Consider the following 21,793-nt stretch of genomic DNA (forward strand, 5'->3'; position numbering starts at 1 on the left):
GCCCGGCAAGACCCCCAGAACCCAGCACCCTCACTAGACCCTTCCTGGAGACAAAAGAGAAAGGAACCCCGTGACCAGGGTGGTTCTTGGTTCCAACCTCTCCACCAAGGTGAGTAGGGTAAGGAGAAGAGCCTGGCCTTCCTTCCCAGGAGCCCTGTGGCCCCTTTGAACCCAGGGGACAGCAAGGATGGATGAAAGGCAGGAGGTGGGACCCTCAGCCTCAAGGGACTTCGCTCACTCAGCAGGAAGCCTAGAGCCCCCAGAGCAGCTCTTGGCCCCTCCCCCACACCAAACCCAGATGGAACTTGCCCACTGTGAGCAGGAGGGGGTCCACCTCCAGAGAATCCATGCTCGCATCACAAAGGAGGCCAGAAGCCTGGAGCCACTGTCTCCCACCCCTGGGCGCCCTCCTGACTCAGCCTTCTGAGACATGTCTGTGGTGGCCGCTCTGAGTGACCCAAAGGTGAGCTGAGCGAGGGGCCTACCTGCCAGGCCAGCTTTCCTGGGCAGTGCAGCCAGGAGAGCACCCTCCAAGCACCACCCCATTGCCCAGGCCCCAGACAAGCAGCCCAGCACAGCCCCTCAACTCCTGTAAGGACCCCTGTCTGCCCAGCTGGCCACAGAGGCCTGAAGATGCCATGACCGTGTCTCCAGGGAGGTGGGGTCCCCAGCTTCTCCCCCTGTCGGTACCTGGCTTTGTCCTCAGTCCTCAGTGAGAGTTTTTACTGTATGCCTACCTTTGTTATGCGGAGTCCCCTGGAGTCAGCAGGACACAGTGAAGTGGACTAACTGAGTGATGAGGAAATTCATTAGATCTGATCAGAGAAGATGCTGGCAAAACCAGGGCCACAGGGGCTAAGTTGGGCTCAGATCAGTCAGCCTGACTCATCCTTTCGTTCATTTTTTCAAGTCAGTGGATGCCTCCACAGTCATGGGCACCCACCTAGGTCCTGAGGACCAGGTAGAAGGAGCCCTGTGACCCCCACACTGACACCGCCAATGGGGAGGTGGACAATGGGAATAGAAATAAGGACTGTAGAGGCTGAACCACAGATGAGGTGGTGAAGCAGTTCAGGTCTGGGCGTGGGCCAGACCGGTGGAAGCCTGGCTAAGGGGACCGCAAACAAGGACTTCCAGAAGGGGAGGGGCGCAGAGAGAAGTGATGGAAGCCTGGCTGCTCCTCCCTGGTTGGGTTGTATGGCAGTGATGTCAGAGGGCTGAGAGACCCACCCCCCACCCCTCACCCCTCAGTGAGTCTGGATACGTGTCGGCATTGAGAACAGCCAACCCAGTCATGGGCAACCTCGGGCCACGCTTACCTGCCAGCAGGCGGGACTGGGTCTGTCCTCTATGCTGGTGTAGACTGGGCCCCAGCCCCGACATCAGGAGTATGAGCTTATGTGAGGACTGAAGCTGGGAGGGCAGCCCACTCTCCCCAGGGACCCAGGCACCTTTCTCGGTCAGGGCCCTGAGTGCCAGCAACAGAGGCGTGCACATGAGCACACACACACATACACCCAGGAGCATGCGCACATGTGTACATGCACATGTGCATGTTCACACGCTCATCCCATGCAGTCACACACACGTGTGTGCATCCACACGTACGCTCACATGCACAGGGGACTCATGCAGCCCTCTGTGAACTGTCCTCACTGACCCGGGCAGTGCACCCTCTCGTGCCCACAGCTGCAGCCCCGGGTGTCCTCCATGCTGCTCAGAGCCTGGCCGTCACCACCTGGCCGGCTGGAGAAGGCGTCCCCTCTGTAGTGACAGGGTGGGGGGACAACTGAAGCTGCCCTGCCGTGTCCTGTCTTGGCTTGCCTGGCCACCACAGTCACCCTCGCCTCCCCCTAGACCCCTTGGGCTCCAGGCAGGAACAGTGAGCAGGGAGCCCAGTGGCCCAAGCCACCTCCCAGAGGGTGTCCCTGATGCAGGGGGCGCACAGCTCCAGGACATCCCCGCAAATCGGGACAAGAGCCCCAGGCAGGATCCGCTGCAGGAGACCCTTGACATCTTGGGAGCTGGGTCTCCTGGGTCCTGCGTGCCCACCCCAAGCTGTGAGCTGAGCGACCCCAGACCAATCTCTGCCCTAAAGCAGACTTTGAGAGGCCAACCTCAAAAAGGGACTGCCAACGGGCCAGGGCCGGGCCTGCCCCACCCCCGGAGTCCGGCACTCACACTTGCTGGGAAAGGGAGGAGAGCCCTCAGGCACAGGACCTGGGATGGAGAAAAGGGCCGAGCACCCTCCAGCCTCGGGCAGGGCCTCCCTAGCGCCACACCCAGCCCCCGCTGCCCTGACGCCCCACCCCGGGTGGACGCCGCCCCTGCCTTGGCCTTGGGGCTCCTCCGCTGTGCGGTTTCCCCGTCTAGAGACTTGCGATGGGCAAGCCCGAGAGCCCAGTGGGGATGGTGGAGATCGCCGGCCGCTCGGGGCAGAAGCACCGAGGCTTCCTGGAGGCGGGGCTGCTGCTGCTGCTGCTCCTGGTGACCGGCGCCCTGGTCACCCTGGGCCTCCTCTACGCCGACAGCAGAGGTGAGTGGGGGCGCCCCCTTCCCCCGGACGGGCCACCGGCACCCTGCTCACCGCGCTTATCCGCACCCGACCTCCGGAAGGTCTGCGCGCCCGCCCACTCGGAGGAGCCCGGCTGGCGAGCAGGGCAGGCGGGGTCTGCGCGGGGCACCGGGGGCGGCCCGGCTGTGCTATAGCCTGGTGATGAGGGGCACTGACCTGTGGGGACCAGGGACCCTTCTGGAAGGCTCTGCCCAGGCGCGGGCTGGCACCAGGCTGGTTCTGACTCGGTGGGCCTCTGCCGGACTCCAGAGAAGCTGTAGACCCTGTCCCCAGCCCTATCTGGGGGCCCCCTCCCCTCGGCTGCCGCACAGAGCGCTGCAGTTCCCGGCCGGCCCAGCAGCAGGAGCCCGCGCTCCAGCACTCGCGGCGCAGCATCCTCCGGCCGCCGCGCTCACCTGCCGCCTCCCTGGCTGCCGCCCGCAGGGACCTCGCTGGGATCCTCCTCCCCGGCCGCTGACGGCCCGGGTTCCCCGGACTCATGGCATCTCAGGCTCTGCTTTTCAAACCTTGGTGGGGAGGGTGGGAGCAGGCTGGGGTCCTAGGGAAGTGGGGGAGCGAGAGCGCCCTGCTGGAACACCCCCACTGACAGAGCCCAAACTGTCCCCTCCTGGGGTCACGAGGCATGGGAAACAAGGGGAGGCGCTCACGTGTCTACACCTGGGCACCAGGTAGCCCAGGTCAAACCCTGGGGTGTGAACTGTCCTCACTGGAGCACCTTGCTGCCCCAAGGGGCATGTGCAATGGGTGGACACCAACTGGGAGGTGCTCTAGGTTCCTCCTGCAGGCGGGTGGGTGGGCAGCAGGCTCAGGACTCGGGAGGATCTGCAGGAAAAGACACCCTCTCCACCCACACCCCAGCACCCTCAACAATAGGCCAGTGGCAGTCTTTGTACTAGAATGTTCCTTCACCGACTGGAGCCACCTGCACTGCTATGGGACCACCCAGACATTGCTGGCCAGCACTGTTTCTCTGAACCAGGAGTGGGCGCCACCCCCAGATGTAGTGGGCATTCCCCCTCCCCCCAGGGCTGCTCCTGCCTGACCAGGTGCCCGGCTGCACCCTGCCAGCCACTTCGGTCTCTGGCCACCCTGGGTCTTCTCTCAGGGTAGATGGGCACTACATGACAGAGCTCTCAGTTCACAGCTCTCAGCTCTCTGTTCACAGCTACTGGGCTGCAGAAACCCAGCTGAGGGGCTTCCTGGGGACTGGGCTGACCCCACCCCATCCCAGTCCTCATCTAGGCAGTACTGAGAAGTGTGAGCCCACCCTGACTGCAACAGCCTTCCCTTCTCCTCCTGGTTCCCTAAATACAGGTGGGGTCTCTGCCAGGGCTCCTGTGTCCTCCCCTACCCCCACAAATGACCCATAGCCAGTCTCTGCCTCAGGTCCTGATAGAGCCTGTGGAAGGGTTTATATGCTGTGTTATTGCTTATTCTTAAGTACTTTCTCATCCACTTTTTTTTTTTCTTTTCATTGATTCATGAATTACTTGGAAATCTCTCTTTTAAATTTCTAGATGGATGGAGATTTTTTTCTTAGTTGCCTTTTGTAATTGGACTCTAACTTAATTGAATTGTCATCAGAAACCATGGTTTACGTGATACTGGTTCATTGGTATTTGCTGAGACTTGCTTTACGGCCAATACAAGGTCAGTTTTATAAATAATCCACGTGTGATTCGGAATACATCCAATCACAGTTAGGTGAAAGTGGAGACACAGATGAGGCTTAGTACATCTATTAGGTCAATCAAATCTATATATTTGTTTCTTTCCATTTTCTTGATCTTTTAATTATTGAAAGATGTGTGTACTAAAACTTAGCCCTAGAGAACTTTCCACTCTCCTTGTAGTTATGTCAAGTATTAAATTGCCTGTTTTAAGACCCTCTGTGCTGTGTGCTATGTAACATCAGCCATGTCCAACTCTGTGCAACCCCATGGACTTTAGCCCACCAGGCTCCTCTGTCCATGGGATTCTCCAGGCAAGAACACCAGAGTGGATTGCCATTCCCTTCTTCAGGGGATCTTCCCAACCCAGGGATTGAACGCAAGTCTCTTCCATCTCCTGCACTGGCAGACTACATTAAGGAAATTCCCTGACAGTCCTGTGGTTAGGACTCCATGCTTTCAGCACCAAGGGCATGGCCAAACAAAAGCTACATTATTATATGGATGCAAATTTAGAATCAGTGTATCTTCACTCAGTGTAATGGTGTGAGTGAAAGTCACTCAGTCGTGTCAGACTCTTTGCCACCCCATGGACTATACAGTCCATGGAATTCTCTAGGCCAGAATACTGGAGTGGGAAGCCTTTGCCTTCTCCAGGAGATCTTCCCAACCCAGGGATCGAACCCAGGTCTCCCACATTGCAGGCAGATTCTTTAACAGCTGAGCCACAAGCGAAGTCTGTATAATGGTGTAGTGCCCCTTTATGTCTTAATGTGCCTTTTGCCTTAATATGTTTTGTTTTCAATTCTGTCTCATCTGATCTGAGTTAGCATTTGCTCTCTATTTCCTCCATTCTTTTTCTTTGAAATTTTCTCTCTTTAGCTCTACATGTGTGTCTTTTGGAACCGTGTATTTTGTGTGGATTTTGGTCTCTGTCTTCTGCCTGGAGGATTTTGTCTCCGTCTATTCACACAAAAACATGTTTTTTTCTGTTGTGTTCTTCTGTGCTTTGATGCCTTTTTTCTCTTTTCTCACCTTTTGGATTGGGCTATTATTTTTCACTCCATTTTACCTCAACTAGCTTGCAAGTTTTATATTTCTAATCCTTTTAAAGGTTATCTCAGATTTTTTCATTTTAATATGTTTTTCAAAAGTTATAGATAAGGCTCTTTCATAAAAGCAACTTTTTAAAATAAAATTTGCAGTAGCAAATACAGTCCCAGGCCTATACTCCTGCCCATCCTGGAATTATGCTCCTCAGAAGTTGTCATATTCATTGTCTAGTGCAGAGGTTAGATACCTCTGGCCCATTGCTTGTTTTCCTAAATAAAGTTTTATTGGAACACAGCTGTGTCCATTCACTTGGATATTGCCTGTGGATGTTTTCATGCTACAAGAGCTAAATCGAGTAGGTGAGACAGAGTCTGTATGTGACTCACAAAGGCTAAAATATTTATCCGGCCTTTTACAGAAAAATACTGCCAACCCCTGGACTGGAACGTCTAAACTTCATCTCTGGACTCTTCTCTCTTTATTGTCATTGCTAGATCACAGAGAGGCACTATAAGGTTGTGGTTAATACCCAGGCTCCAAAGTCTGACAGGCTTGTGGGCTTGCCAGCCTCCCCAAATCCCAGCTATGTGACCTTGGAGGGTTTTCATCACACCTTTGTGCTTCAGTTTCTTTATCTGTAAAATGGAACATAACATAGTTAGAGGCTTACTTGAGGGTTCAATGATTTAATACTTCAAAAACACTTGGAAAAATGTCTATCATGATATTATGATCAAATTTTGTAACAGAATGTTAGATTTGTCATTGATCCTCTATCAGTATTGTTATTGACATCCCAAATGGGAGGCAGATTTGGCTCCTTAAGCCACCCAAGCTTCTGCTGTCCCAGTATAGCTACATCATTGCCTTTGATAAATCCATACTCATCACTACATAGTTCTACTGAGTGAGTATTTTTCATAGCTGAGCTATGAAGACTAGCTGGATTATATTTCCTTTCCTTGTTATTTTTGGTTTTCTTATTAATAGCAATCTTTGTTTAAGAACTCTCATTTTTCTCTTGCTTCTTCCACCCTCCTCAGACTGCATACATGTCTGTAGGATGGTGTGATATTATCCCACAGTATTTGGATGCCCAGTTCAGATTTTGTTCATTCTTTTACTCTCTGTGATACAGTTTGAAGAGTTTGACCCTAATTAATCTCCAGGTTCACTGGCTCTTTCCTCAGCTGTATCTAGACTGATCAGCCAGTTAAAGAAATTCTAAGTTCATCTCTAATAACATGCTTTTTATTTCTGATGTTTCCCATTTTCCACTTTTTTATAGCTTCCATCCCTTTGCTGAAATGTCTTATCTGTTCATGAATATTATCCACCTATTCCATTAGATCCTTCAACATATTAATCATAATTATTCTGAAGTCTTCTTCTGATCATGCCAGTATCTGAGCTATCTCTGAGTCTAGTTTTATTGATTAATTTATCTCATGGCAGTGGATTGCTTTTTCTTCCCTGTGTGTATGTGTGTGTCTCTGTGTGTCACACATTTTTACTGAATGCTGAACATCTAAAGAAAGAGCAGAGACTGGAGTAAACAGTACTTGTACCCAGCAATAAGCACACCTGTTCTGCCAGTCTGTGTGAGTGGTTGAATCCATCTAGTCAGGAGTCAGCTGATTTGGGGTTTTGTTTTCACTCTGTCACCCTCGGTGCCCTGCAGACTTCACCTTTCTCCAGCTGTGAGTGATGACTACCTGTGCTTAGAGAAGGAACCTCCGGGCCCACTTCGCTCCTGCTCCAGCCTCAGCAATCAGCAGTCCCTAGATGTGTGTGACGCAGAGGGGTTCTCTCCATGCCTCTGTCCCTCCACAGGTGGGAGGTTGCCCTTGCTCTTTAGTGCTTGGCTTATGCTGGCAGGGGGTGGGGGGAGCTCTGGTGTCCTGGCCCAGGCTCAGTCTTGGAGTGGAGCTGTCACAGCATCCCTGCCCTAACCCCCATGTCCATCAGGCTTTGCCGTATCCCTGAGTCCCCTCCCCCTTACCTAGTAGCAGCAGACCTCAGCTAAGATCCTGGGCCCACAGGGCTCTCCTTTGCCTCTTCCATGAGCAGAGGATTTTTACATCAGACTCTCCTCCAGACCAGTAGATTTTCACCTGGTCCCTGGGGGGTGAAAATGTTTACTGCCCTTCCCCCAAGTGGCGTAAAGTTCTTGCTTCCCACAAGAGGAGAATCCAGGCAAGCATGAGACACCAAGTGCAGGCCCCACGGCAGAAGCAGATAATCTCCTACATGCCTGTGCCGCTGAGGGGAACTCTCTCTGGCCTTCTGAGAACTGCCCCAATCTTTCTCATCAACACCTAGTAAGGGTCCATGGAAATAGCTGGTGAACGAGTGCAAAATCCTCATGTGTGGAAGCTTGGCTAACTCACACTTGGCCTTCAAGAATTCACTAAGGGGCTTCCTTGGTGGATCGGTGGTAGAGAATCTGCCTGCCAATGCAAGAGATACGGGTTTAATCCCTGATCCAGGAAGATCCCACATGCCACAGAGCAACTAAGTTCGTGTGCCACAACTATTGAGCCCGTACTCTAGAGCCTGGGAAACGCAACTACCGAGCCCACGTGCCACAGCTACCGAAGCCTAGAGCCAGTGCTCGGCAACAAGAGAAGCCACTGCAATGAGAAGGTAGTGCACCTCAACAAAGACTAGCTCCCACTCCCTACAAGTAGAGAAAGCCCATGCGCAGCAACAAAGACCCAGCACAGCCAAAAATAAATAGTTTTAAAAAGAACATTTCAGACCTTTAAAAAAAAAAAGAATTCATTAAAACATTAGCTGACTTCTTCTTACTTTGTCACTTGTATGGTGACCACCTCTTACTCCTCCTGGGGACTGTCAAAGCAATAACAGCCCCATCTCTGCCGGGTGGGGCTTGTCACTCTGTTTTCTGGGTCCTCTTCTAACCTCAGGTCCTAGAGGGTCTCCAGAAAAGTATTGATTTCTGTAGACTATCTGGATTTTTCCTGTTGTTGCAAAGGGAATGATGTTCTACTGTGGCATTTGATGTCATAAGCAGAAAGCTAAACTAATATACCTTAACTCTTATGTGCATATTTGACTTACTCAGTTAGTCAATATCTTCACGTTTCTCCCAAACAACACAAGCATTTAGAATAGCTTTACTCTTCTTGTCCTCCACCCTGATTACATATTGTTGTGGATAAGTCCGTGGTTTCCACCTCATTTTTTATTTACTGCACACAGGCAACATTCTCTAATACTGTCAGTTTAGTTTAGATTTTCCATGTCCTTACCAGTTTCTTTGCTCATCACTCTTCCTACTTCCCCAGCAGCCCTTATGAAGTAGTTTTCCTTCTTTCTGAAGTACATGCTTCAGAGCATGTGGAGCCTCCTGCTCACAGTGTGTCCACAGACAGTGTGTCACCTGGGGAGTTGTTAGAAATTCAGAAACTCAGGGTCCACCCTAGGCCTACTCAATGAGGACCTGCACCTAATCCCCAGGGGATCCTCTGCACTTAAATTTGGGGAGTGCTGATTAGGATGTCGTTTGTTGAACTTGCTTGATAATCAGAGGAACCTGGGGCAGTTGTCTGCCCAGGAACCTCTGGCCCCATCTCAATCTGCTTGTTGTTGTTCAGTCACTAAGTTATGTCCAACTCTTTGTGACGCCATGGGCTGCAGCACACCAGGCCTCCCTGTCCTTCACCATCTTCCAGAGCTTGCTCAAACCCATGTCCATTGAGTCAGGGATGCCATCCAACCATCTTGTCCTCTTGCCTTCTCGTCATCCCTGTTTCCTCTTGCCTTCACTCTTTCCCAGCATCAGGGTTTTTTTTCCAACGAGTGGGCTTTTCAGATCAGGTGGCCGGAGTATTGGAGCTTCAGCTTTAGCATCAGTCCTTCCAATGAATAGTTGGGACTGATTTCCTTTAAGATTGACTGGTTTTATCTCCTTGCAGTCCAATGGACTCTCGAGAGTCTTCTACAACACCATAATTCAAAAGCATCAATTCTTTGGCACTCAGCCTTCTTTATGGTCCAACTCTCATGTCCATACCTAACTATTCGAAAAACCATAGCTTTGACTAGATAGACTGTCGGCAAAACAATGTCTCTGTTTTTAATACACTGTCTAGTTTTCTTATAGCTTTCCTTCTAAAGAGCAAGCATCTTTTAATTTCATGGCTGTACTCACTGTCCACAATGATTTTGGAGCCCAAGAAGATAAAATCTGCCACGGTTTCCACTTTTTCCCCTTCTATTTGCCATGAAGTAATGGGATGGGTTGCCATTATCTTAGTTTTTTTAATGCTGAGTTTTAAGCCAGCTTTTTCACTTCCTCTTTCACCTTCATCAAGAGGCTCTTTAGTTCTTCTTCATGTTCTACCATTAGGGTGGTGTCCTCTGCATATGTAAGGTTGTTGATATTTCTCCCAACAATCTTGATTCCAGCTTGTGACTCATCCAGCCCTGCATTTTGTATGATGTACTCTGCATTGAAGATAAATAAGTAGGGTGACAATATACTGCCTTGTCGTACTCTTTTCTCAATTTTGAACCACTCACTTGTTCCATGTCTAGTCCTAACTGTTACTGCTTGGGCCACCATAACAAAATACCATAGTTGGGGTGACTTCAACAACAGAAATCTGTTTCCCCAAGTTCTGGAGTCTAAGAGTCCAAGGTTGGGGTACTGGCCAATTTAATTCCTGGTGAGGACACTTCGTGGCTTGTGGACAGACACCTTCTCACTATGCCCTCATGTGGCAGAGAGGGTCAGTTCTGGGGTGTCTTCCTCTTCTTATAAGATACCAGCCCCGCTGGATCAGGACCCCACCATATGCCTCATTTAACCTTCATGACCTCCTGACTGCCATCACCAGAGCAGTCACACTGGGGGTTAAGGCTTCAACACATTAATAGGGAGTGGGGAGGGGGAGACAAACATTTAGTCCGTAACAGGCCTCCATCTGGGCAAAACCAAGAAATGTTATAAGGTAAGACCTCTGAAACTGTACTATGTATAACCAGCATGTTAGGCCTTTCTTGTGATCAAGCGGATTTGGGAAGCACAGCTTTGAAATACTCTTTTCAATTGCAAACCTTGGTTTTATTTATTTGAAAATCACTTTATTTGGTACTCATCCTTCAGTAATGATTTAACTGGTTTAAAAATCTGGACTTAGTTATAGACTCACTATTCTGAATGTTTACCTTTACTGTCTCTGACTTCCACTGCCACTGTTATGAGTTGTCCTTCTTGTCAGATGAACTTTTTCCCCACTGAACTGTTTTCCCCCTGGTATCCTGCATTTTTACCACGAGGCGCCTAACTATGGGCCCTCTTTATTTATTCTGTTTTGGGTCTGTTGTGATTCTTGAATCTGAACATTAATAACATTTATTAATGTTGGAAACTTGTTGCTACTGTCTTTTTAATATTGTGGCTTCGCAGGTGGCACTAGAGGTAAACAACCCGCCTGCCAATGCAAGAGACATACGAGACATGTTCGATTCCTGAGTAGGGAGGATCCCCTGGAGAAGGCCATGGCAACCCACTCCAGTATTCTTGCCTGGAGAATTCCATGGACAGAGGAGCCTGGTGGGCCACAGTCCATGGGCTTACAAAGAGTCAGATGTGACTGAAATGACTTGGCACAAGTGCACACACATGCTCCCATGTAATCGTTTTTCTCCTTCTTAAATTCTGATTATGTATGCACTCAATTTTTCTCACTCTACCTTCCATATATCTTTTAGAGGAAAAATTTCCATCTCTTTGATTTTGCCCCACATTGTGGGGAAACCCTTTAGAACTACATTCAAATTCACTAAATCTCTCTTCAGTTCTGTTGTATCTTCCACTTGACCCATCCATTTTGGATTTTTTAAAATTCAGTTTCAACAATTACATTTTTTATTTCTATAATTTCCAAGGGGGATTTTTTTCCAAATTGATTTTTTTCCTTTTTTAAAAAAATATTTCAAACATACTTGAGTTATTTCTACATCAGCTAGCTACTGCTGCCTAACAAATTGCCCCCCTACTCAGGGGCTTAAGACAACAATTATTTATCACAACACACATTCATCAGTGGGCTGGGGGCAGCTCACCTAATGTGGGTCAGGCTCAGCTGGGGCAGCTCTGTACAATGAACTTCATCCTCCTATAAGGACAAGCACATCCTTCTCCATGGAGAAATTCATGGAGACAAGTAGGAGCACACTTAGGGCCTAGCCTCACAACTGGAACGCATCGTTACCAAAGCTACAGAGGCAAACCAGCACTGAAGAGAGGGAGGACATGTTTTCTGCCTCCTCAGGAGTAGCAACTACTAAGGCATAGCGGCAGAGAGATGTCAAGGTCTGGGGCCCGTGATGCCAGCCTCCACACGTTCTAGATCAGATAATGCCAAAATATGAATCCTTGGGGTTCTAGTCCTGCTGTTAGCTGTTTCTCACTCATAGAAGCTGGTCTTTTCATAAACCTAAGCGCATGTTCAAATTGGCTTTGTCTATGAGAATCCTTTGTTACTTGAGCTAAGTTTTCCTCCAGAGAATATTGTGTGTTTATCTCCATCAGGCACCTGGAGACACTACCAGCCTAAAATTAATTTCTCAGCTTGAGGTTTCCTTGACCACAGGATCATGTAGACTCATGCTCCATACCTGCATGACAATCAGCCTGGGATTATACATTCTCCAGCGAGGACAGTTGTTTTCCACCCAGTAAAGTTCTTCTTTGCCCTCTTTTGTTAGATATAGAGACAGAAACAGGAAGGGCAGAGAGACAGAAAGAGGTAACAAACTATTCACATCAAGGCCAACCTTTAGGAGAACAGATCATTCAAAGGAAAAGTTAGTTATTTTCTAATGTAGAGAGTCTGTATGAAAATAATTATTCAAGCATATATAAAAAAGAACAAAGAATGGACACATGTCAATCTGGTATAAGGAAGGGTACTTCTTTCTGGAATCATCGGGGAAATATCCCTTTTGAGGGTCTGTTTGCTTGTGTCCATTGATCCTATTTTAGATTTAGAGGAAGACTTCATCCCTCTTCAGCTTTTGTGTCAAACCCTTGCTGATTTGCTTTTTCTCTTGCTCAGAAGAACAAATTTTGAATGAGAATATGGAGTCTGGATGGCCAAACTTGCCCACTCACTAGTGACTGGCCATAGGTGCATGACTTCGCAAGCCGGCTGGTTTTCTCATCAGAAAAGTGGAGGTGGTGACACAAATGAGGCCATGTAAGCACTGCAGATGGTGACTGCAGCCATGAAATTAAAAGAGGCTTACTCCTTGGAAGAAAAGTTATGACCAACCTAGATAGCATATTCAAAGCAGAGACATTACTTTGCTGACTAACGTCTGTCTAGCCAAGGCTATGGTTTTTCCTGTGGTCATGTATGGATGTGAGAGTTGGACTGTGAAGAAGGCTGAGCACCGAAGAATTGATGCTTTTGAACTGTGGTGTTGGAGAAGACTCTTGAGAGTCCTTTAGACTGCAAGGAGATCCAACCAGTCCATCCTGAAGGAGATCAGCCCTGGGATTTCTTTGGAAGGAATGATGCTAAAGCTGAAACTCCAGTACTTTGGCCACCTCATGTGAAGAGTTGACTCATGGGAAAAGACTCTGATGCTAGGAGGGATTGGGGTCAGGAGGAAAAGGGGACGACAGAGGATAAGATGGCTGGATGGCATCACGGACTCGATGGACGTGAGTCTGAGTGAACTCCGGGAGTTGGTGATGGACAGGGAGGCCTGGCGTGCTGCGATTCATGGGGTCGCAAAGAGTCGGACACGACTGAGCGACTGAACTGAACTGAACTGAAGTTAAACGTGATGTGCACAAACACAGTGGTCTTGCCTTATTCCATTTCAAAAATGTTCCTCAATATCCCACTGCATCCTCAGGCAATTCTTGAGCTGTAGCATCAAATGAACTTGCCCAAGGAATGTTCCCCACTCAGAAAGTTACAGCAGCCTGTGCTGGGAACGCAGTGGAGGAAGTGAGAGGGGGACGCAGCATGGAGAAGAAGTGAACTTACCTCCACAGTGCTCGTCATAGGTTCTGGTTTTGTCTGACTAGACAGGCAGCAGGTCAGACAGATGCACTGTTTGGGTCCCCATGATGCTTCATTCACCCCATTTACACTATGCTTTCCTTTCTGGTCATGGTCATTCCTTCCCACATTCCCATTCCTTCCTGTGGTTACCTGTTCTTCCTGTGGGAATCCTTTCTTTAGTATTGGGTAGGCCAAAAAGTTCATTTGTGAGATGCTACAGAATGCCCAAATGAACTTTTTGGCCAACCCAATGTTTGTTGTAGTGAGTGCATCTGTAATGGAGACAAATCCTCTCCATTTTTACCTGTGATATCTTCATTTCATTTTCACTTGTTAACTAAATTTTTGCTGAATATAGAATTCTAAGTTGATAGTTTGTTTTCTTCATGCATCCATTCAAGGGTTCATTCCATCATCTCCTGACCAACATTATTTGTGATGAGAAGCCAGCCATTAATCTTATTGTCACTGTCATTTAGTTGCTAAGTTGTGTCCAACTCTTTGGGACCCTAGGGACTATAGCCCGCCAGGCTCTTCCGATCATGGGATTTCCCAGACAAGAATACTGGAGCAGGTTGCCATTTCCTTCTCCCGGGAATCTACCCAACCCAGGGACTGAACCCATATCTCCTGCATTGGCAGGCAGAGTCTTTACCAGTGAGCCACCAGGGAAGTCCCACTCTATTTGTAGCTCCCCTGAATTGAAGTCTTTTTCTCCTCTGGCTGCTTTTACAAATGTCTCTCTCTCTCCCTCTCTGTAGTTCTTAGTAATTTGATGTTAATACTGCTACATGCAGTTTCTTTGTATTTGTCCTACTTGAGATATATTGCAGTTTTGGGATCTGTAGGCTAATGTCTTTCATTTTATCTATAAACATTTGTATATGTATCTGTCTGTGTATGTAAGCTAAACATAAATTTATTTTGATGTCCCTACCTCTAATCCATGACCACATGGATCGTTCTGCCCCCTCTCCTTGTTTATCTGTAACTCCTCTTGCAGCATTGATGCACCTGGCCTTCTGTTATTTACTTGCCTACTTATTCAATTCCAACATACTCATATCACGGTTTCAGAATTGCTAGTGTGTATTCCCATGAGGGAGAACTTTATCAACTAGAGGGCAGTGCTACACACAGCTCTTTTGCCTTCAGTCTTGTGGAATCTACTCATTTCGAAGGTGAGTGAGCTCAGCATGTTGTGCGTCCACCCCTTTCAGTGAGGTTACTGCATGCACTGTGATATATTTAAATTCTCATGCTGCACTTCATCCTGGGGTCTCCTGACCTTCTAAATGGTCTTTTTAAAATTTATATGCATCAGTGTTTATGCTCTCTGGTATAAAGTTCTGTGGTTTTTTGCAAGTGTTTAATATGTCATATCCACCATTACAGTATTAGAAAGAATAGTTTCACTGCCCTAAATTTCCCTGTGCTTCACCTCTCCTGAATCCACCAGCACCACCTCTACTTCATACCTTCCACCAAATCCCTGGCAATCATTGTTTACTTTAGCTATAGCTTTGTTTTCCTGGAATATCATATAATTGGAATCAATGTATGTAGCTTTTTCAATCTGGCTTCTTTCACTTAGCAATATACAACTTAAGATTCATTCACATCTTTTTGTGACTTGATCGCTTTTTCCTTTTTATTGCTGAATGATAATTCCATTCAATAAATGTAATGCAGTTTATTCATTATCCTATTGAAGGACATCAGGGTTGCTTCTAGTTTTTTTGAAGTTATAGATAAAGCTGCTGTAGATATTCACATTTAGGTTTTTGCATAGACATAAGTTTTGAAGTCAGTTGTGTAGCCACCTAGGAGTGGAGTTGCTGGTCATGTTGTAAGACTGGTTTTGCAAGAAACTGGCAAACTGTCTTCTAAGACAACAGTTCCAACTGTAGCATTTTTCATCCCTACCAGCAATGAGTGAGAGTTCCCAGTGCTCTCTAGCCTTACTAGCAGTTGATATCATCAGTTGCTTATTTTGCCCATTCAAATAGGTCTGTTATGCTACCTCACTGTTGTTTCAATGTACATTCCCTAATGAAAAATGATGCTAAGCATCTTTCCATATGTTTACTTTTCAACTGCATATTTTCTTTGGTTAGGTGTCTTCATATCTTTTATGTTCTCTTACTTTTGAGTTTTAAAAGTTCTTTGTAACTTTTGGATACCAGTGTTTCATCAAATACGTGTTTGCAAATATTTTCTCTCAGTTTGTGGCTCATATTTTCATTCTTAGCAAGACTTTCACAGAGCAAAATTTTTCACTTTAATTCTCAAGTCTCAGTTTAACTCTTTTTTAAGTCTCACTTGTCAAGTATTTTCTTTCCTGGATCATGCTATTTGTGTCCTATTTTAAAGGTCACCAAACCAAGGTCTTGTAGATTTTCTCCTGTCTACTTCAAGAAATGTTAAAACTGTGTGTATTATATTTATCTCTATAGTTCATTTTGAGTTAATTTTTGTGTAAGATATAAGGCCTGTGTCTAATTTTTTGGTTTGTTTTTGTATTTGAATGTCCAGTTGTTCATTTTGAAACATTTATTGAATGGCTATACTTTCTCCATTGAATTGCCTTTGTGCCTCTGTCAAATATCAGTAGACTATATTTGTGTGGGTTCATTTCTGGATCCTCTATTTTGTTGCATTGATCTTTATACCAGAGAGTGTATACTATGCAGGGTTTTTTCCAGTGATTTGGCTCTTCACATCAGGTCGCCAAAGTATTGGAGCTTCAGCTTCAGCATCAGTCCTTCCAATGAACATTCAGGTTGGATTTCCTTTAGGATTGACTGGTTTGATCTCCTTGCAGTCCAAGGGACTCCCAAGAGTCTTCTCCAACACCACAGTTCAAAAGCATCAATTCTTCAGTGCTCAGCTTTCTTTATAGTCCAAATCTCACATCCATGCATGACTACTGGAAAAACCATAGCTTTGATTATATGAACCTTTGTCAGCAAAGAAATGTCTCTGCTTTCTAATATGCTGTCTAGGTTTGTCATAGCTTTTCTTCCAAGGAGCAAGCATCTTTTAATTTCATGGCTGCAGTCACCATCTGCAGTGATTTTGGAGCCCAAGAAAATAAAATGTGTCAGTGTTTCCAGTTTTTCCCTATCTATTTGCCATGAAGTGATGGGACTGGATGCCATGATCTTCGATTTTTGAATGCTGAGTTTTAAGCCAGCTTTTCACTCTCCTCTTTCACCCTCATCAAGAGGCTCTTTATTCCTCTTCACTTTCTGCCATTAGAGTGATATCATCTGCATATCTGAGGTTGTTGATATTTCTCCCAGCAATGTTTATTCCAGCTTGTGATTCATCCAGCCTGGCATTTTGCATGATGTACTCTGCATAGAAGTTAAATAAGTTAAATAACTTTTATCTGTTATATAACTGATATGTGTTCACCAACAAATCCACTTTGGGCTTTTGTTTATTTTCTTGGTTATGGGTCACATTTGCCTGCTTTCTCATGGGGGAGGATTTCTCCCAGCTTTCCTACCCTGGCCCTGCCTTCATCTGCATCACTGCAGTGCATCAGGGGAGGCCCCAGAGAAAGAAAGAGAGCCTTGTATGACGGGGGCTCCTTGGAATCCAGTATCCCTCCCACCAGCCCAAGGGCAGGTGCAGTGCAGGCGTGCATGTTTAGCCACTCAGTCATGTCCAGCTCTCTGGGACCCCATGGGCTGTAGCCCACCAGGCTCCTCTCTCCATGAGATTTTTCAGGCAAGAATACTGGAGTGGGTTGCCATTTCCTTCTCCCGAAGATCTTCCTGACCCAGGGATCAAAACTGCATCTCTTGTGTTTCCTGCTTTGCAGGCGGATTCTTTACCCAGCAGGTGCAAAGGGCTTGTTACAAATCCTTCCACTCTGTAGGAGGCATGCTCCTCCTCCTGCCCCTCCCCTTCCCCCTCCTCCTGCCCCAGGCACAGGTGAAACAGCCACAGGTCCCTCTGGTCCTGGGAGGCAGGCCTTGGCTGTTTGTGGAATTCATTTGGGTTTCTTTATGTCTTCAGCTCTCTGCTGCTTTCTAAAATTCTCATGTCACTTCTCCAGCTTGCTGTCCTTATTCATGTGGGAGCCACAATCTGTGCCCTAATCAGAAGCAAAGGCCTCTTCCTCCCTGTCCTCCCTGCCACCCCAAACTCACCGCTGTCTCTTTGGCCAGAGCGCAGATAGCTAGTCCACTCTTCCACAAAGGCATGGCCATTGTCTGGAAGCCCTGTGGGTTTTTGTAACTGGCACATACCCATGGGGCAGACAGATGTCGCACCCACTCAGCACTGCATTTCTATTTCCGATCTGTGCGACTGTCCTCCTCATCTCCAAAGCTCAGATTTGCTTTTACAGTTTACCTCAGTCTACGTATCACTTTTCTCCTGTTTCTACTGAACCGGGGGTCCCTAAGGGCAGGGCCTGTGTGGGCCTTAAATCTGATTCTCCAGGGTCCAGCACCAGGGCTGGTTGATAATATTAACACAAGTTGGACTCACGGACGAAGAAACAGATGGCGGGGAAACTCCTCTCCCCAGCCCTATCCCAGACCACAGCCCCCAGGGGACACCAGCATGTCCAGGGCCTCCTGCACCCCCCCCCCCCCAGTTGTAGTGCTCACAGCCTTAACCTGGACAAGGCCCTCCGTGTGTCTGCCTGGTGGCGAAGGTGGCCAGGGCTGGTGGGCACTCTCCCTGGACCTGATCAACCCCCTCCTGCCACTGACCCGTCCTCACAACCCCTTCAGGCCGATGCTGACCAAGCAGTGGCCCCTCCCACGCAGTAGACAAATGATGGAGGGCAGCTTTGTGCTCTCAGCTGCCAGGAAAAGTGGCGGGGCTGGAGCTGAGGGTGTGGAGAATGGGTCGGGAGGTTACCCCCACCAGAGGACATCCTTTCACCTTCAAGGAGTGCATTGTCCCTGCCTTAGCAGACCCCAGAAGCTGGCTACCCTGACCTGGGTGAGGCCCATGATCCCCCGGTCAAGGAGGATGTCAGAAGGTACTTCGTTAGGGGAAGAGGTCCTGCCTCAGGACCCCTGTGGGTCCAGCAGTGGGAGGGGGGCCAGGCAGGCAGGCCCGGAGAGAGACTGGCAAGCCAGGGAAGCCCCGCCCCCTCCACTCAGAGTTGAGTTCTGCTGGGGCCCCTGTCTTGGTTGACTGGTGACCTGCCCCCATTACAGGGGGCAGGGGCCACCACCCCATGCACGATTCGGCCCCCCACTGCCGCAAGAGAATGTCTGTGCTGCCCCAGACAGGCCTTACCACCCCAGAGCTGAGTGCTGTGTTTCTCCCCAGGGAAGCGGCTGCCACTCTTTTCTAGCCGGCTTTGCTTCTCCAAGGAAGAGAAGAACACTGTAAAACGAGCACCCCGAGGTAGCCCCGCCTCCCCTCTCAACACGGGGAGGGGGCTAGGAATCTGCACCCCCATGGGCCAGGCCACCAGCAAGGGCCGGGGAGCCTATAGCCAGGCCGGGTTCCACTGCAAGCTGGAGTGTGCAGCAGGAGGGTGGTCCTGCCCAGGACACAGTGTCCGGGAGGTGGGGGGAGGCAGTGGCAGGGATGCAGTCGTGAGGACCTACTAGATGCAGGATGTTTCCCCAAGCCTGGGGACCGGCAGGAGTCATACTGCAGCCCTGCTGGGAGCTGCTCCACGGACATGGCCGGATGGTGGGGGTTGAGAGTAGGGAGAGAGTAGGGGCGTACAGTGACAGGGCAGCACAAGCAGGCTGCCTGGAGGAGGTGACAGCTCATGGGTGAGAGACGGCTGGGCCCACGGGGTGGAAGGCACCACGGCTGGCTTCAGCCCTCAGAGGTGGCTCAGAGGGTGTAAAGGGGCTCCAGCGTCACTACAGGGGTCAAGCCAGAGTAAGCTTACCCTCACTTAAGGCCCAGGCCTGGGCAACCCGGGGAGGATGCCCTCAGGGCCCAGGCTGGGCCACATGGGGGTGGGATGACTTTGAAGCTTGACCCTGCGCACTGCAGCCGTCCCCACCCCATGGGTGCCCCACCCACCCCTGCCTGCCCTACTGGCACCTGACCATCCTTGGCCTGCACTCACACTCGTCGCTCCTTACCTGCAGAGATCAAAACCTCCAAGGACAAGGCCGAGACCTGCACCACCCCTGGCTGTGTGATGGCAGGTAAGCCCGCCTCCCTGCCAAGCGTTGCCCCAGGTAGGAGGGTAGCAGTGATGGTGGTGCAGGCACTGCCCAAGGCCAGGAGGAGCCACACACACATTTATACACATACACACCCATACATAAACACATATACATATATGCACATACCTACACATATACACATACACCCATATACACACACACACACACACACACACACACACACGGCACTGGGCTGGTGGGCAGACCCGGCTGTGAACACAGGCAGGGACTCCTCTGCAGGTGTCTCACCCCTTGTGCCGCCCAGGAAGCCGCTCCCTGCCCGCTGAGGCCCTTGTGACCACAGCAAAGCTAGCACAGGGACCCCACATGCTCTTTTTCGCATTTACAGAAAGAAGAACACACAAACACACACTCTCAAGTTTTCTCCCAGGAATTCATCTTAAAATTGTGTGCCATGTGCAGCTATTTGCAGATCAAACACAGTGAAAATGGTGCAAAGAAACACTAGTGTAAAACCTCAGCAATGTGATTCTTCCGCCCACATTGGGGCCATGAGGAGACCCCTGTAGTGCTGCCTCCTGTGAGGTCCCAGACACGTAAATTAGAAGGTGAGGGAGGGTCCTGGGTGGGGTTCCAGCCTGGCCAGCCCGGCTGAAAGCATCCGACCACTGTCCCTGCCACTTGGGGTTCTGGGGACAAAAACAGCCCTCCAGCAGGAAATGAAGCCCCGTGGTGGATGACAGCGACCATCCCCCACGGACACAGTGACCCATTTCAGGGCTCTGGGGCAGGGCCAGCGTCGAGCACTTGCTGCAAGCCAGGTGGGCTCAGACAACCAGCATCGCAGATTTGCAGATGTGGAAGGGGAGGATCAGAGCAGTCACAGGGGTCCAAGGTTGTGTGGCTGATAACTGGAGTCCCTAGAGCTGGGGGCTTCCCTGGTGGCTCAGACGGTAAAGAATCCACCTGCAATGCAGGAGACTTGGGTTCAATTCCTGGGTTGGGAAGGTCCCCTGGAGAAGGAAATAGCAACCCACTCCAGTGTTCTTGTCTGGAGAATCCCATGGACAGAGGAGCCTGGGGGCTACAGTCCATGGGATCGCAAAGAGTCAGACATGACTGAGCAACTAACACACACTAGAGCTGGAGCCCCTGCTTACAACAGCCCTGAGGTCCCAGGGTGACTGACGCTGCCGAGGGCCCTTGGCTGTGACTGAATATCTAACTGCCCATCGGGCCATCCACACTGGGTCTCCCCTTTCCATCCACACCCCCTGGGGACGAACAGCTGCCAGGATCCTCCAGAACATGGACCCGTCCATGGAGCCGTGTGACGACTTCTACCAGTACGCATGCGGGGGCTGGCTGCGGCGCCACGTGATCCCTGAGACCAACTCGCGCTATAGCGTCTTTGACATCCTTCGGGACGAGCTGGAGATCATCCTCAAAGGTGAGCACAGCTTCCACCACGGGGAGCAGAGGGATGGCCAGCAGAGCCCTCCTCACCCAGCGGGCTGGGGAGAGGGAGTCCCTTGAGATGAAGCCTCACCCTGGGCTGGGACTTGGACCCTTCCCTGCCACCAGCAGTCACCTGAGGCCTCTGTTCGGCTTCTCTGCCCGCAGCGGTGCTGGAGAACTCCACCACCAAAGACCGGCCAGCCGTGCAGAAGGCCAAGGTGCTCTACCGCTCCTGCATGAATGAAAGTGAGTGGCCAATGGGGCCGCCCTGCCAGGACCCTGTTCTAGGACCCCATGGCCCTCAGCAGAGCAAGGGACAGGGCACCACTTCAAACTCACCTAGGGGGACCGTGTGCCCACCACCCCCCCACCCCACCTGACCATAGGGTCCAAGCTTCCTGTGAGCATGGGCTGACTGCCAGCTACCCAGAACCAGCTCACACCCTGTCCCTTATGGGCGACATGTTCAGGCTGGAGGGAGATAGTGAAGGATGCATGTATGCATAGATGCGAATGTATGTCTATTGTGTGTGTGCTTGTGTATATATGCGTGTGTAGGAATGTGTGTGTATACGTTTGAATGTGTATTGGTGTATGTATGTCTGTATTTATGCATTTGTGTGTATGTGTGTATACATATACATGTGGATATGCGTATTAAGTTTTTGTGTGTGTCTGTGTATATGTATGCGTGTGTCTATACATATGCATATGTATGTCTTTGTGTGTATAGGCATATGTGTTTGTGTGTATGTCTTTGTATGCTTGTGTGTATACGTGTATGTGTCTTTGTGTGTGTGTGTATGTATATGTATATGTGTCTGTGTGTCTGTGTGATTTGTGTGAGTATGTGTA

General features: G+C 49.3%; 1 protein-coding gene across 1 annotated transcript in view; it reads left to right on the forward strand.

Moving 5' to 3' along the window:
* The first annotated feature begins 2,382 nt into the window (after positions 1–2,382).
* Positions 2,383–21,793, forward strand: part of MMEL1 (membrane metalloendopeptidase like 1) — a 35,376-nt gene continuing 15,965 nt past the window's right edge. The window contains exons 1-5 of the mRNA XM_052654072.1: positions 2,383–2,536; positions 18,654–18,731; positions 19,439–19,498; positions 20,769–20,930; positions 21,104–21,184. Of these exons, the coding sequence (XP_052510032.1) occupies positions 2,383–2,536; positions 18,654–18,731; positions 19,439–19,498; positions 20,769–20,930; positions 21,104–21,184 (535 nt within the window). The remainder of the gene's footprint in view (positions 2,537–18,653; positions 18,732–19,438; positions 19,499–20,768; positions 20,931–21,103; positions 21,185–21,793) is intronic.

This window comes from Budorcas taxicolor, chromosome 16 (genome assembly GCF_023091745.1).
Source record: "Budorcas taxicolor isolate Tak-1 chromosome 16, Takin1.1, whole genome shotgun sequence".
In the NCBI taxonomy this organism is placed as follows: Eukaryota; Metazoa; Chordata; class Mammalia; order Artiodactyla; family Bovidae; genus Budorcas; species Budorcas taxicolor.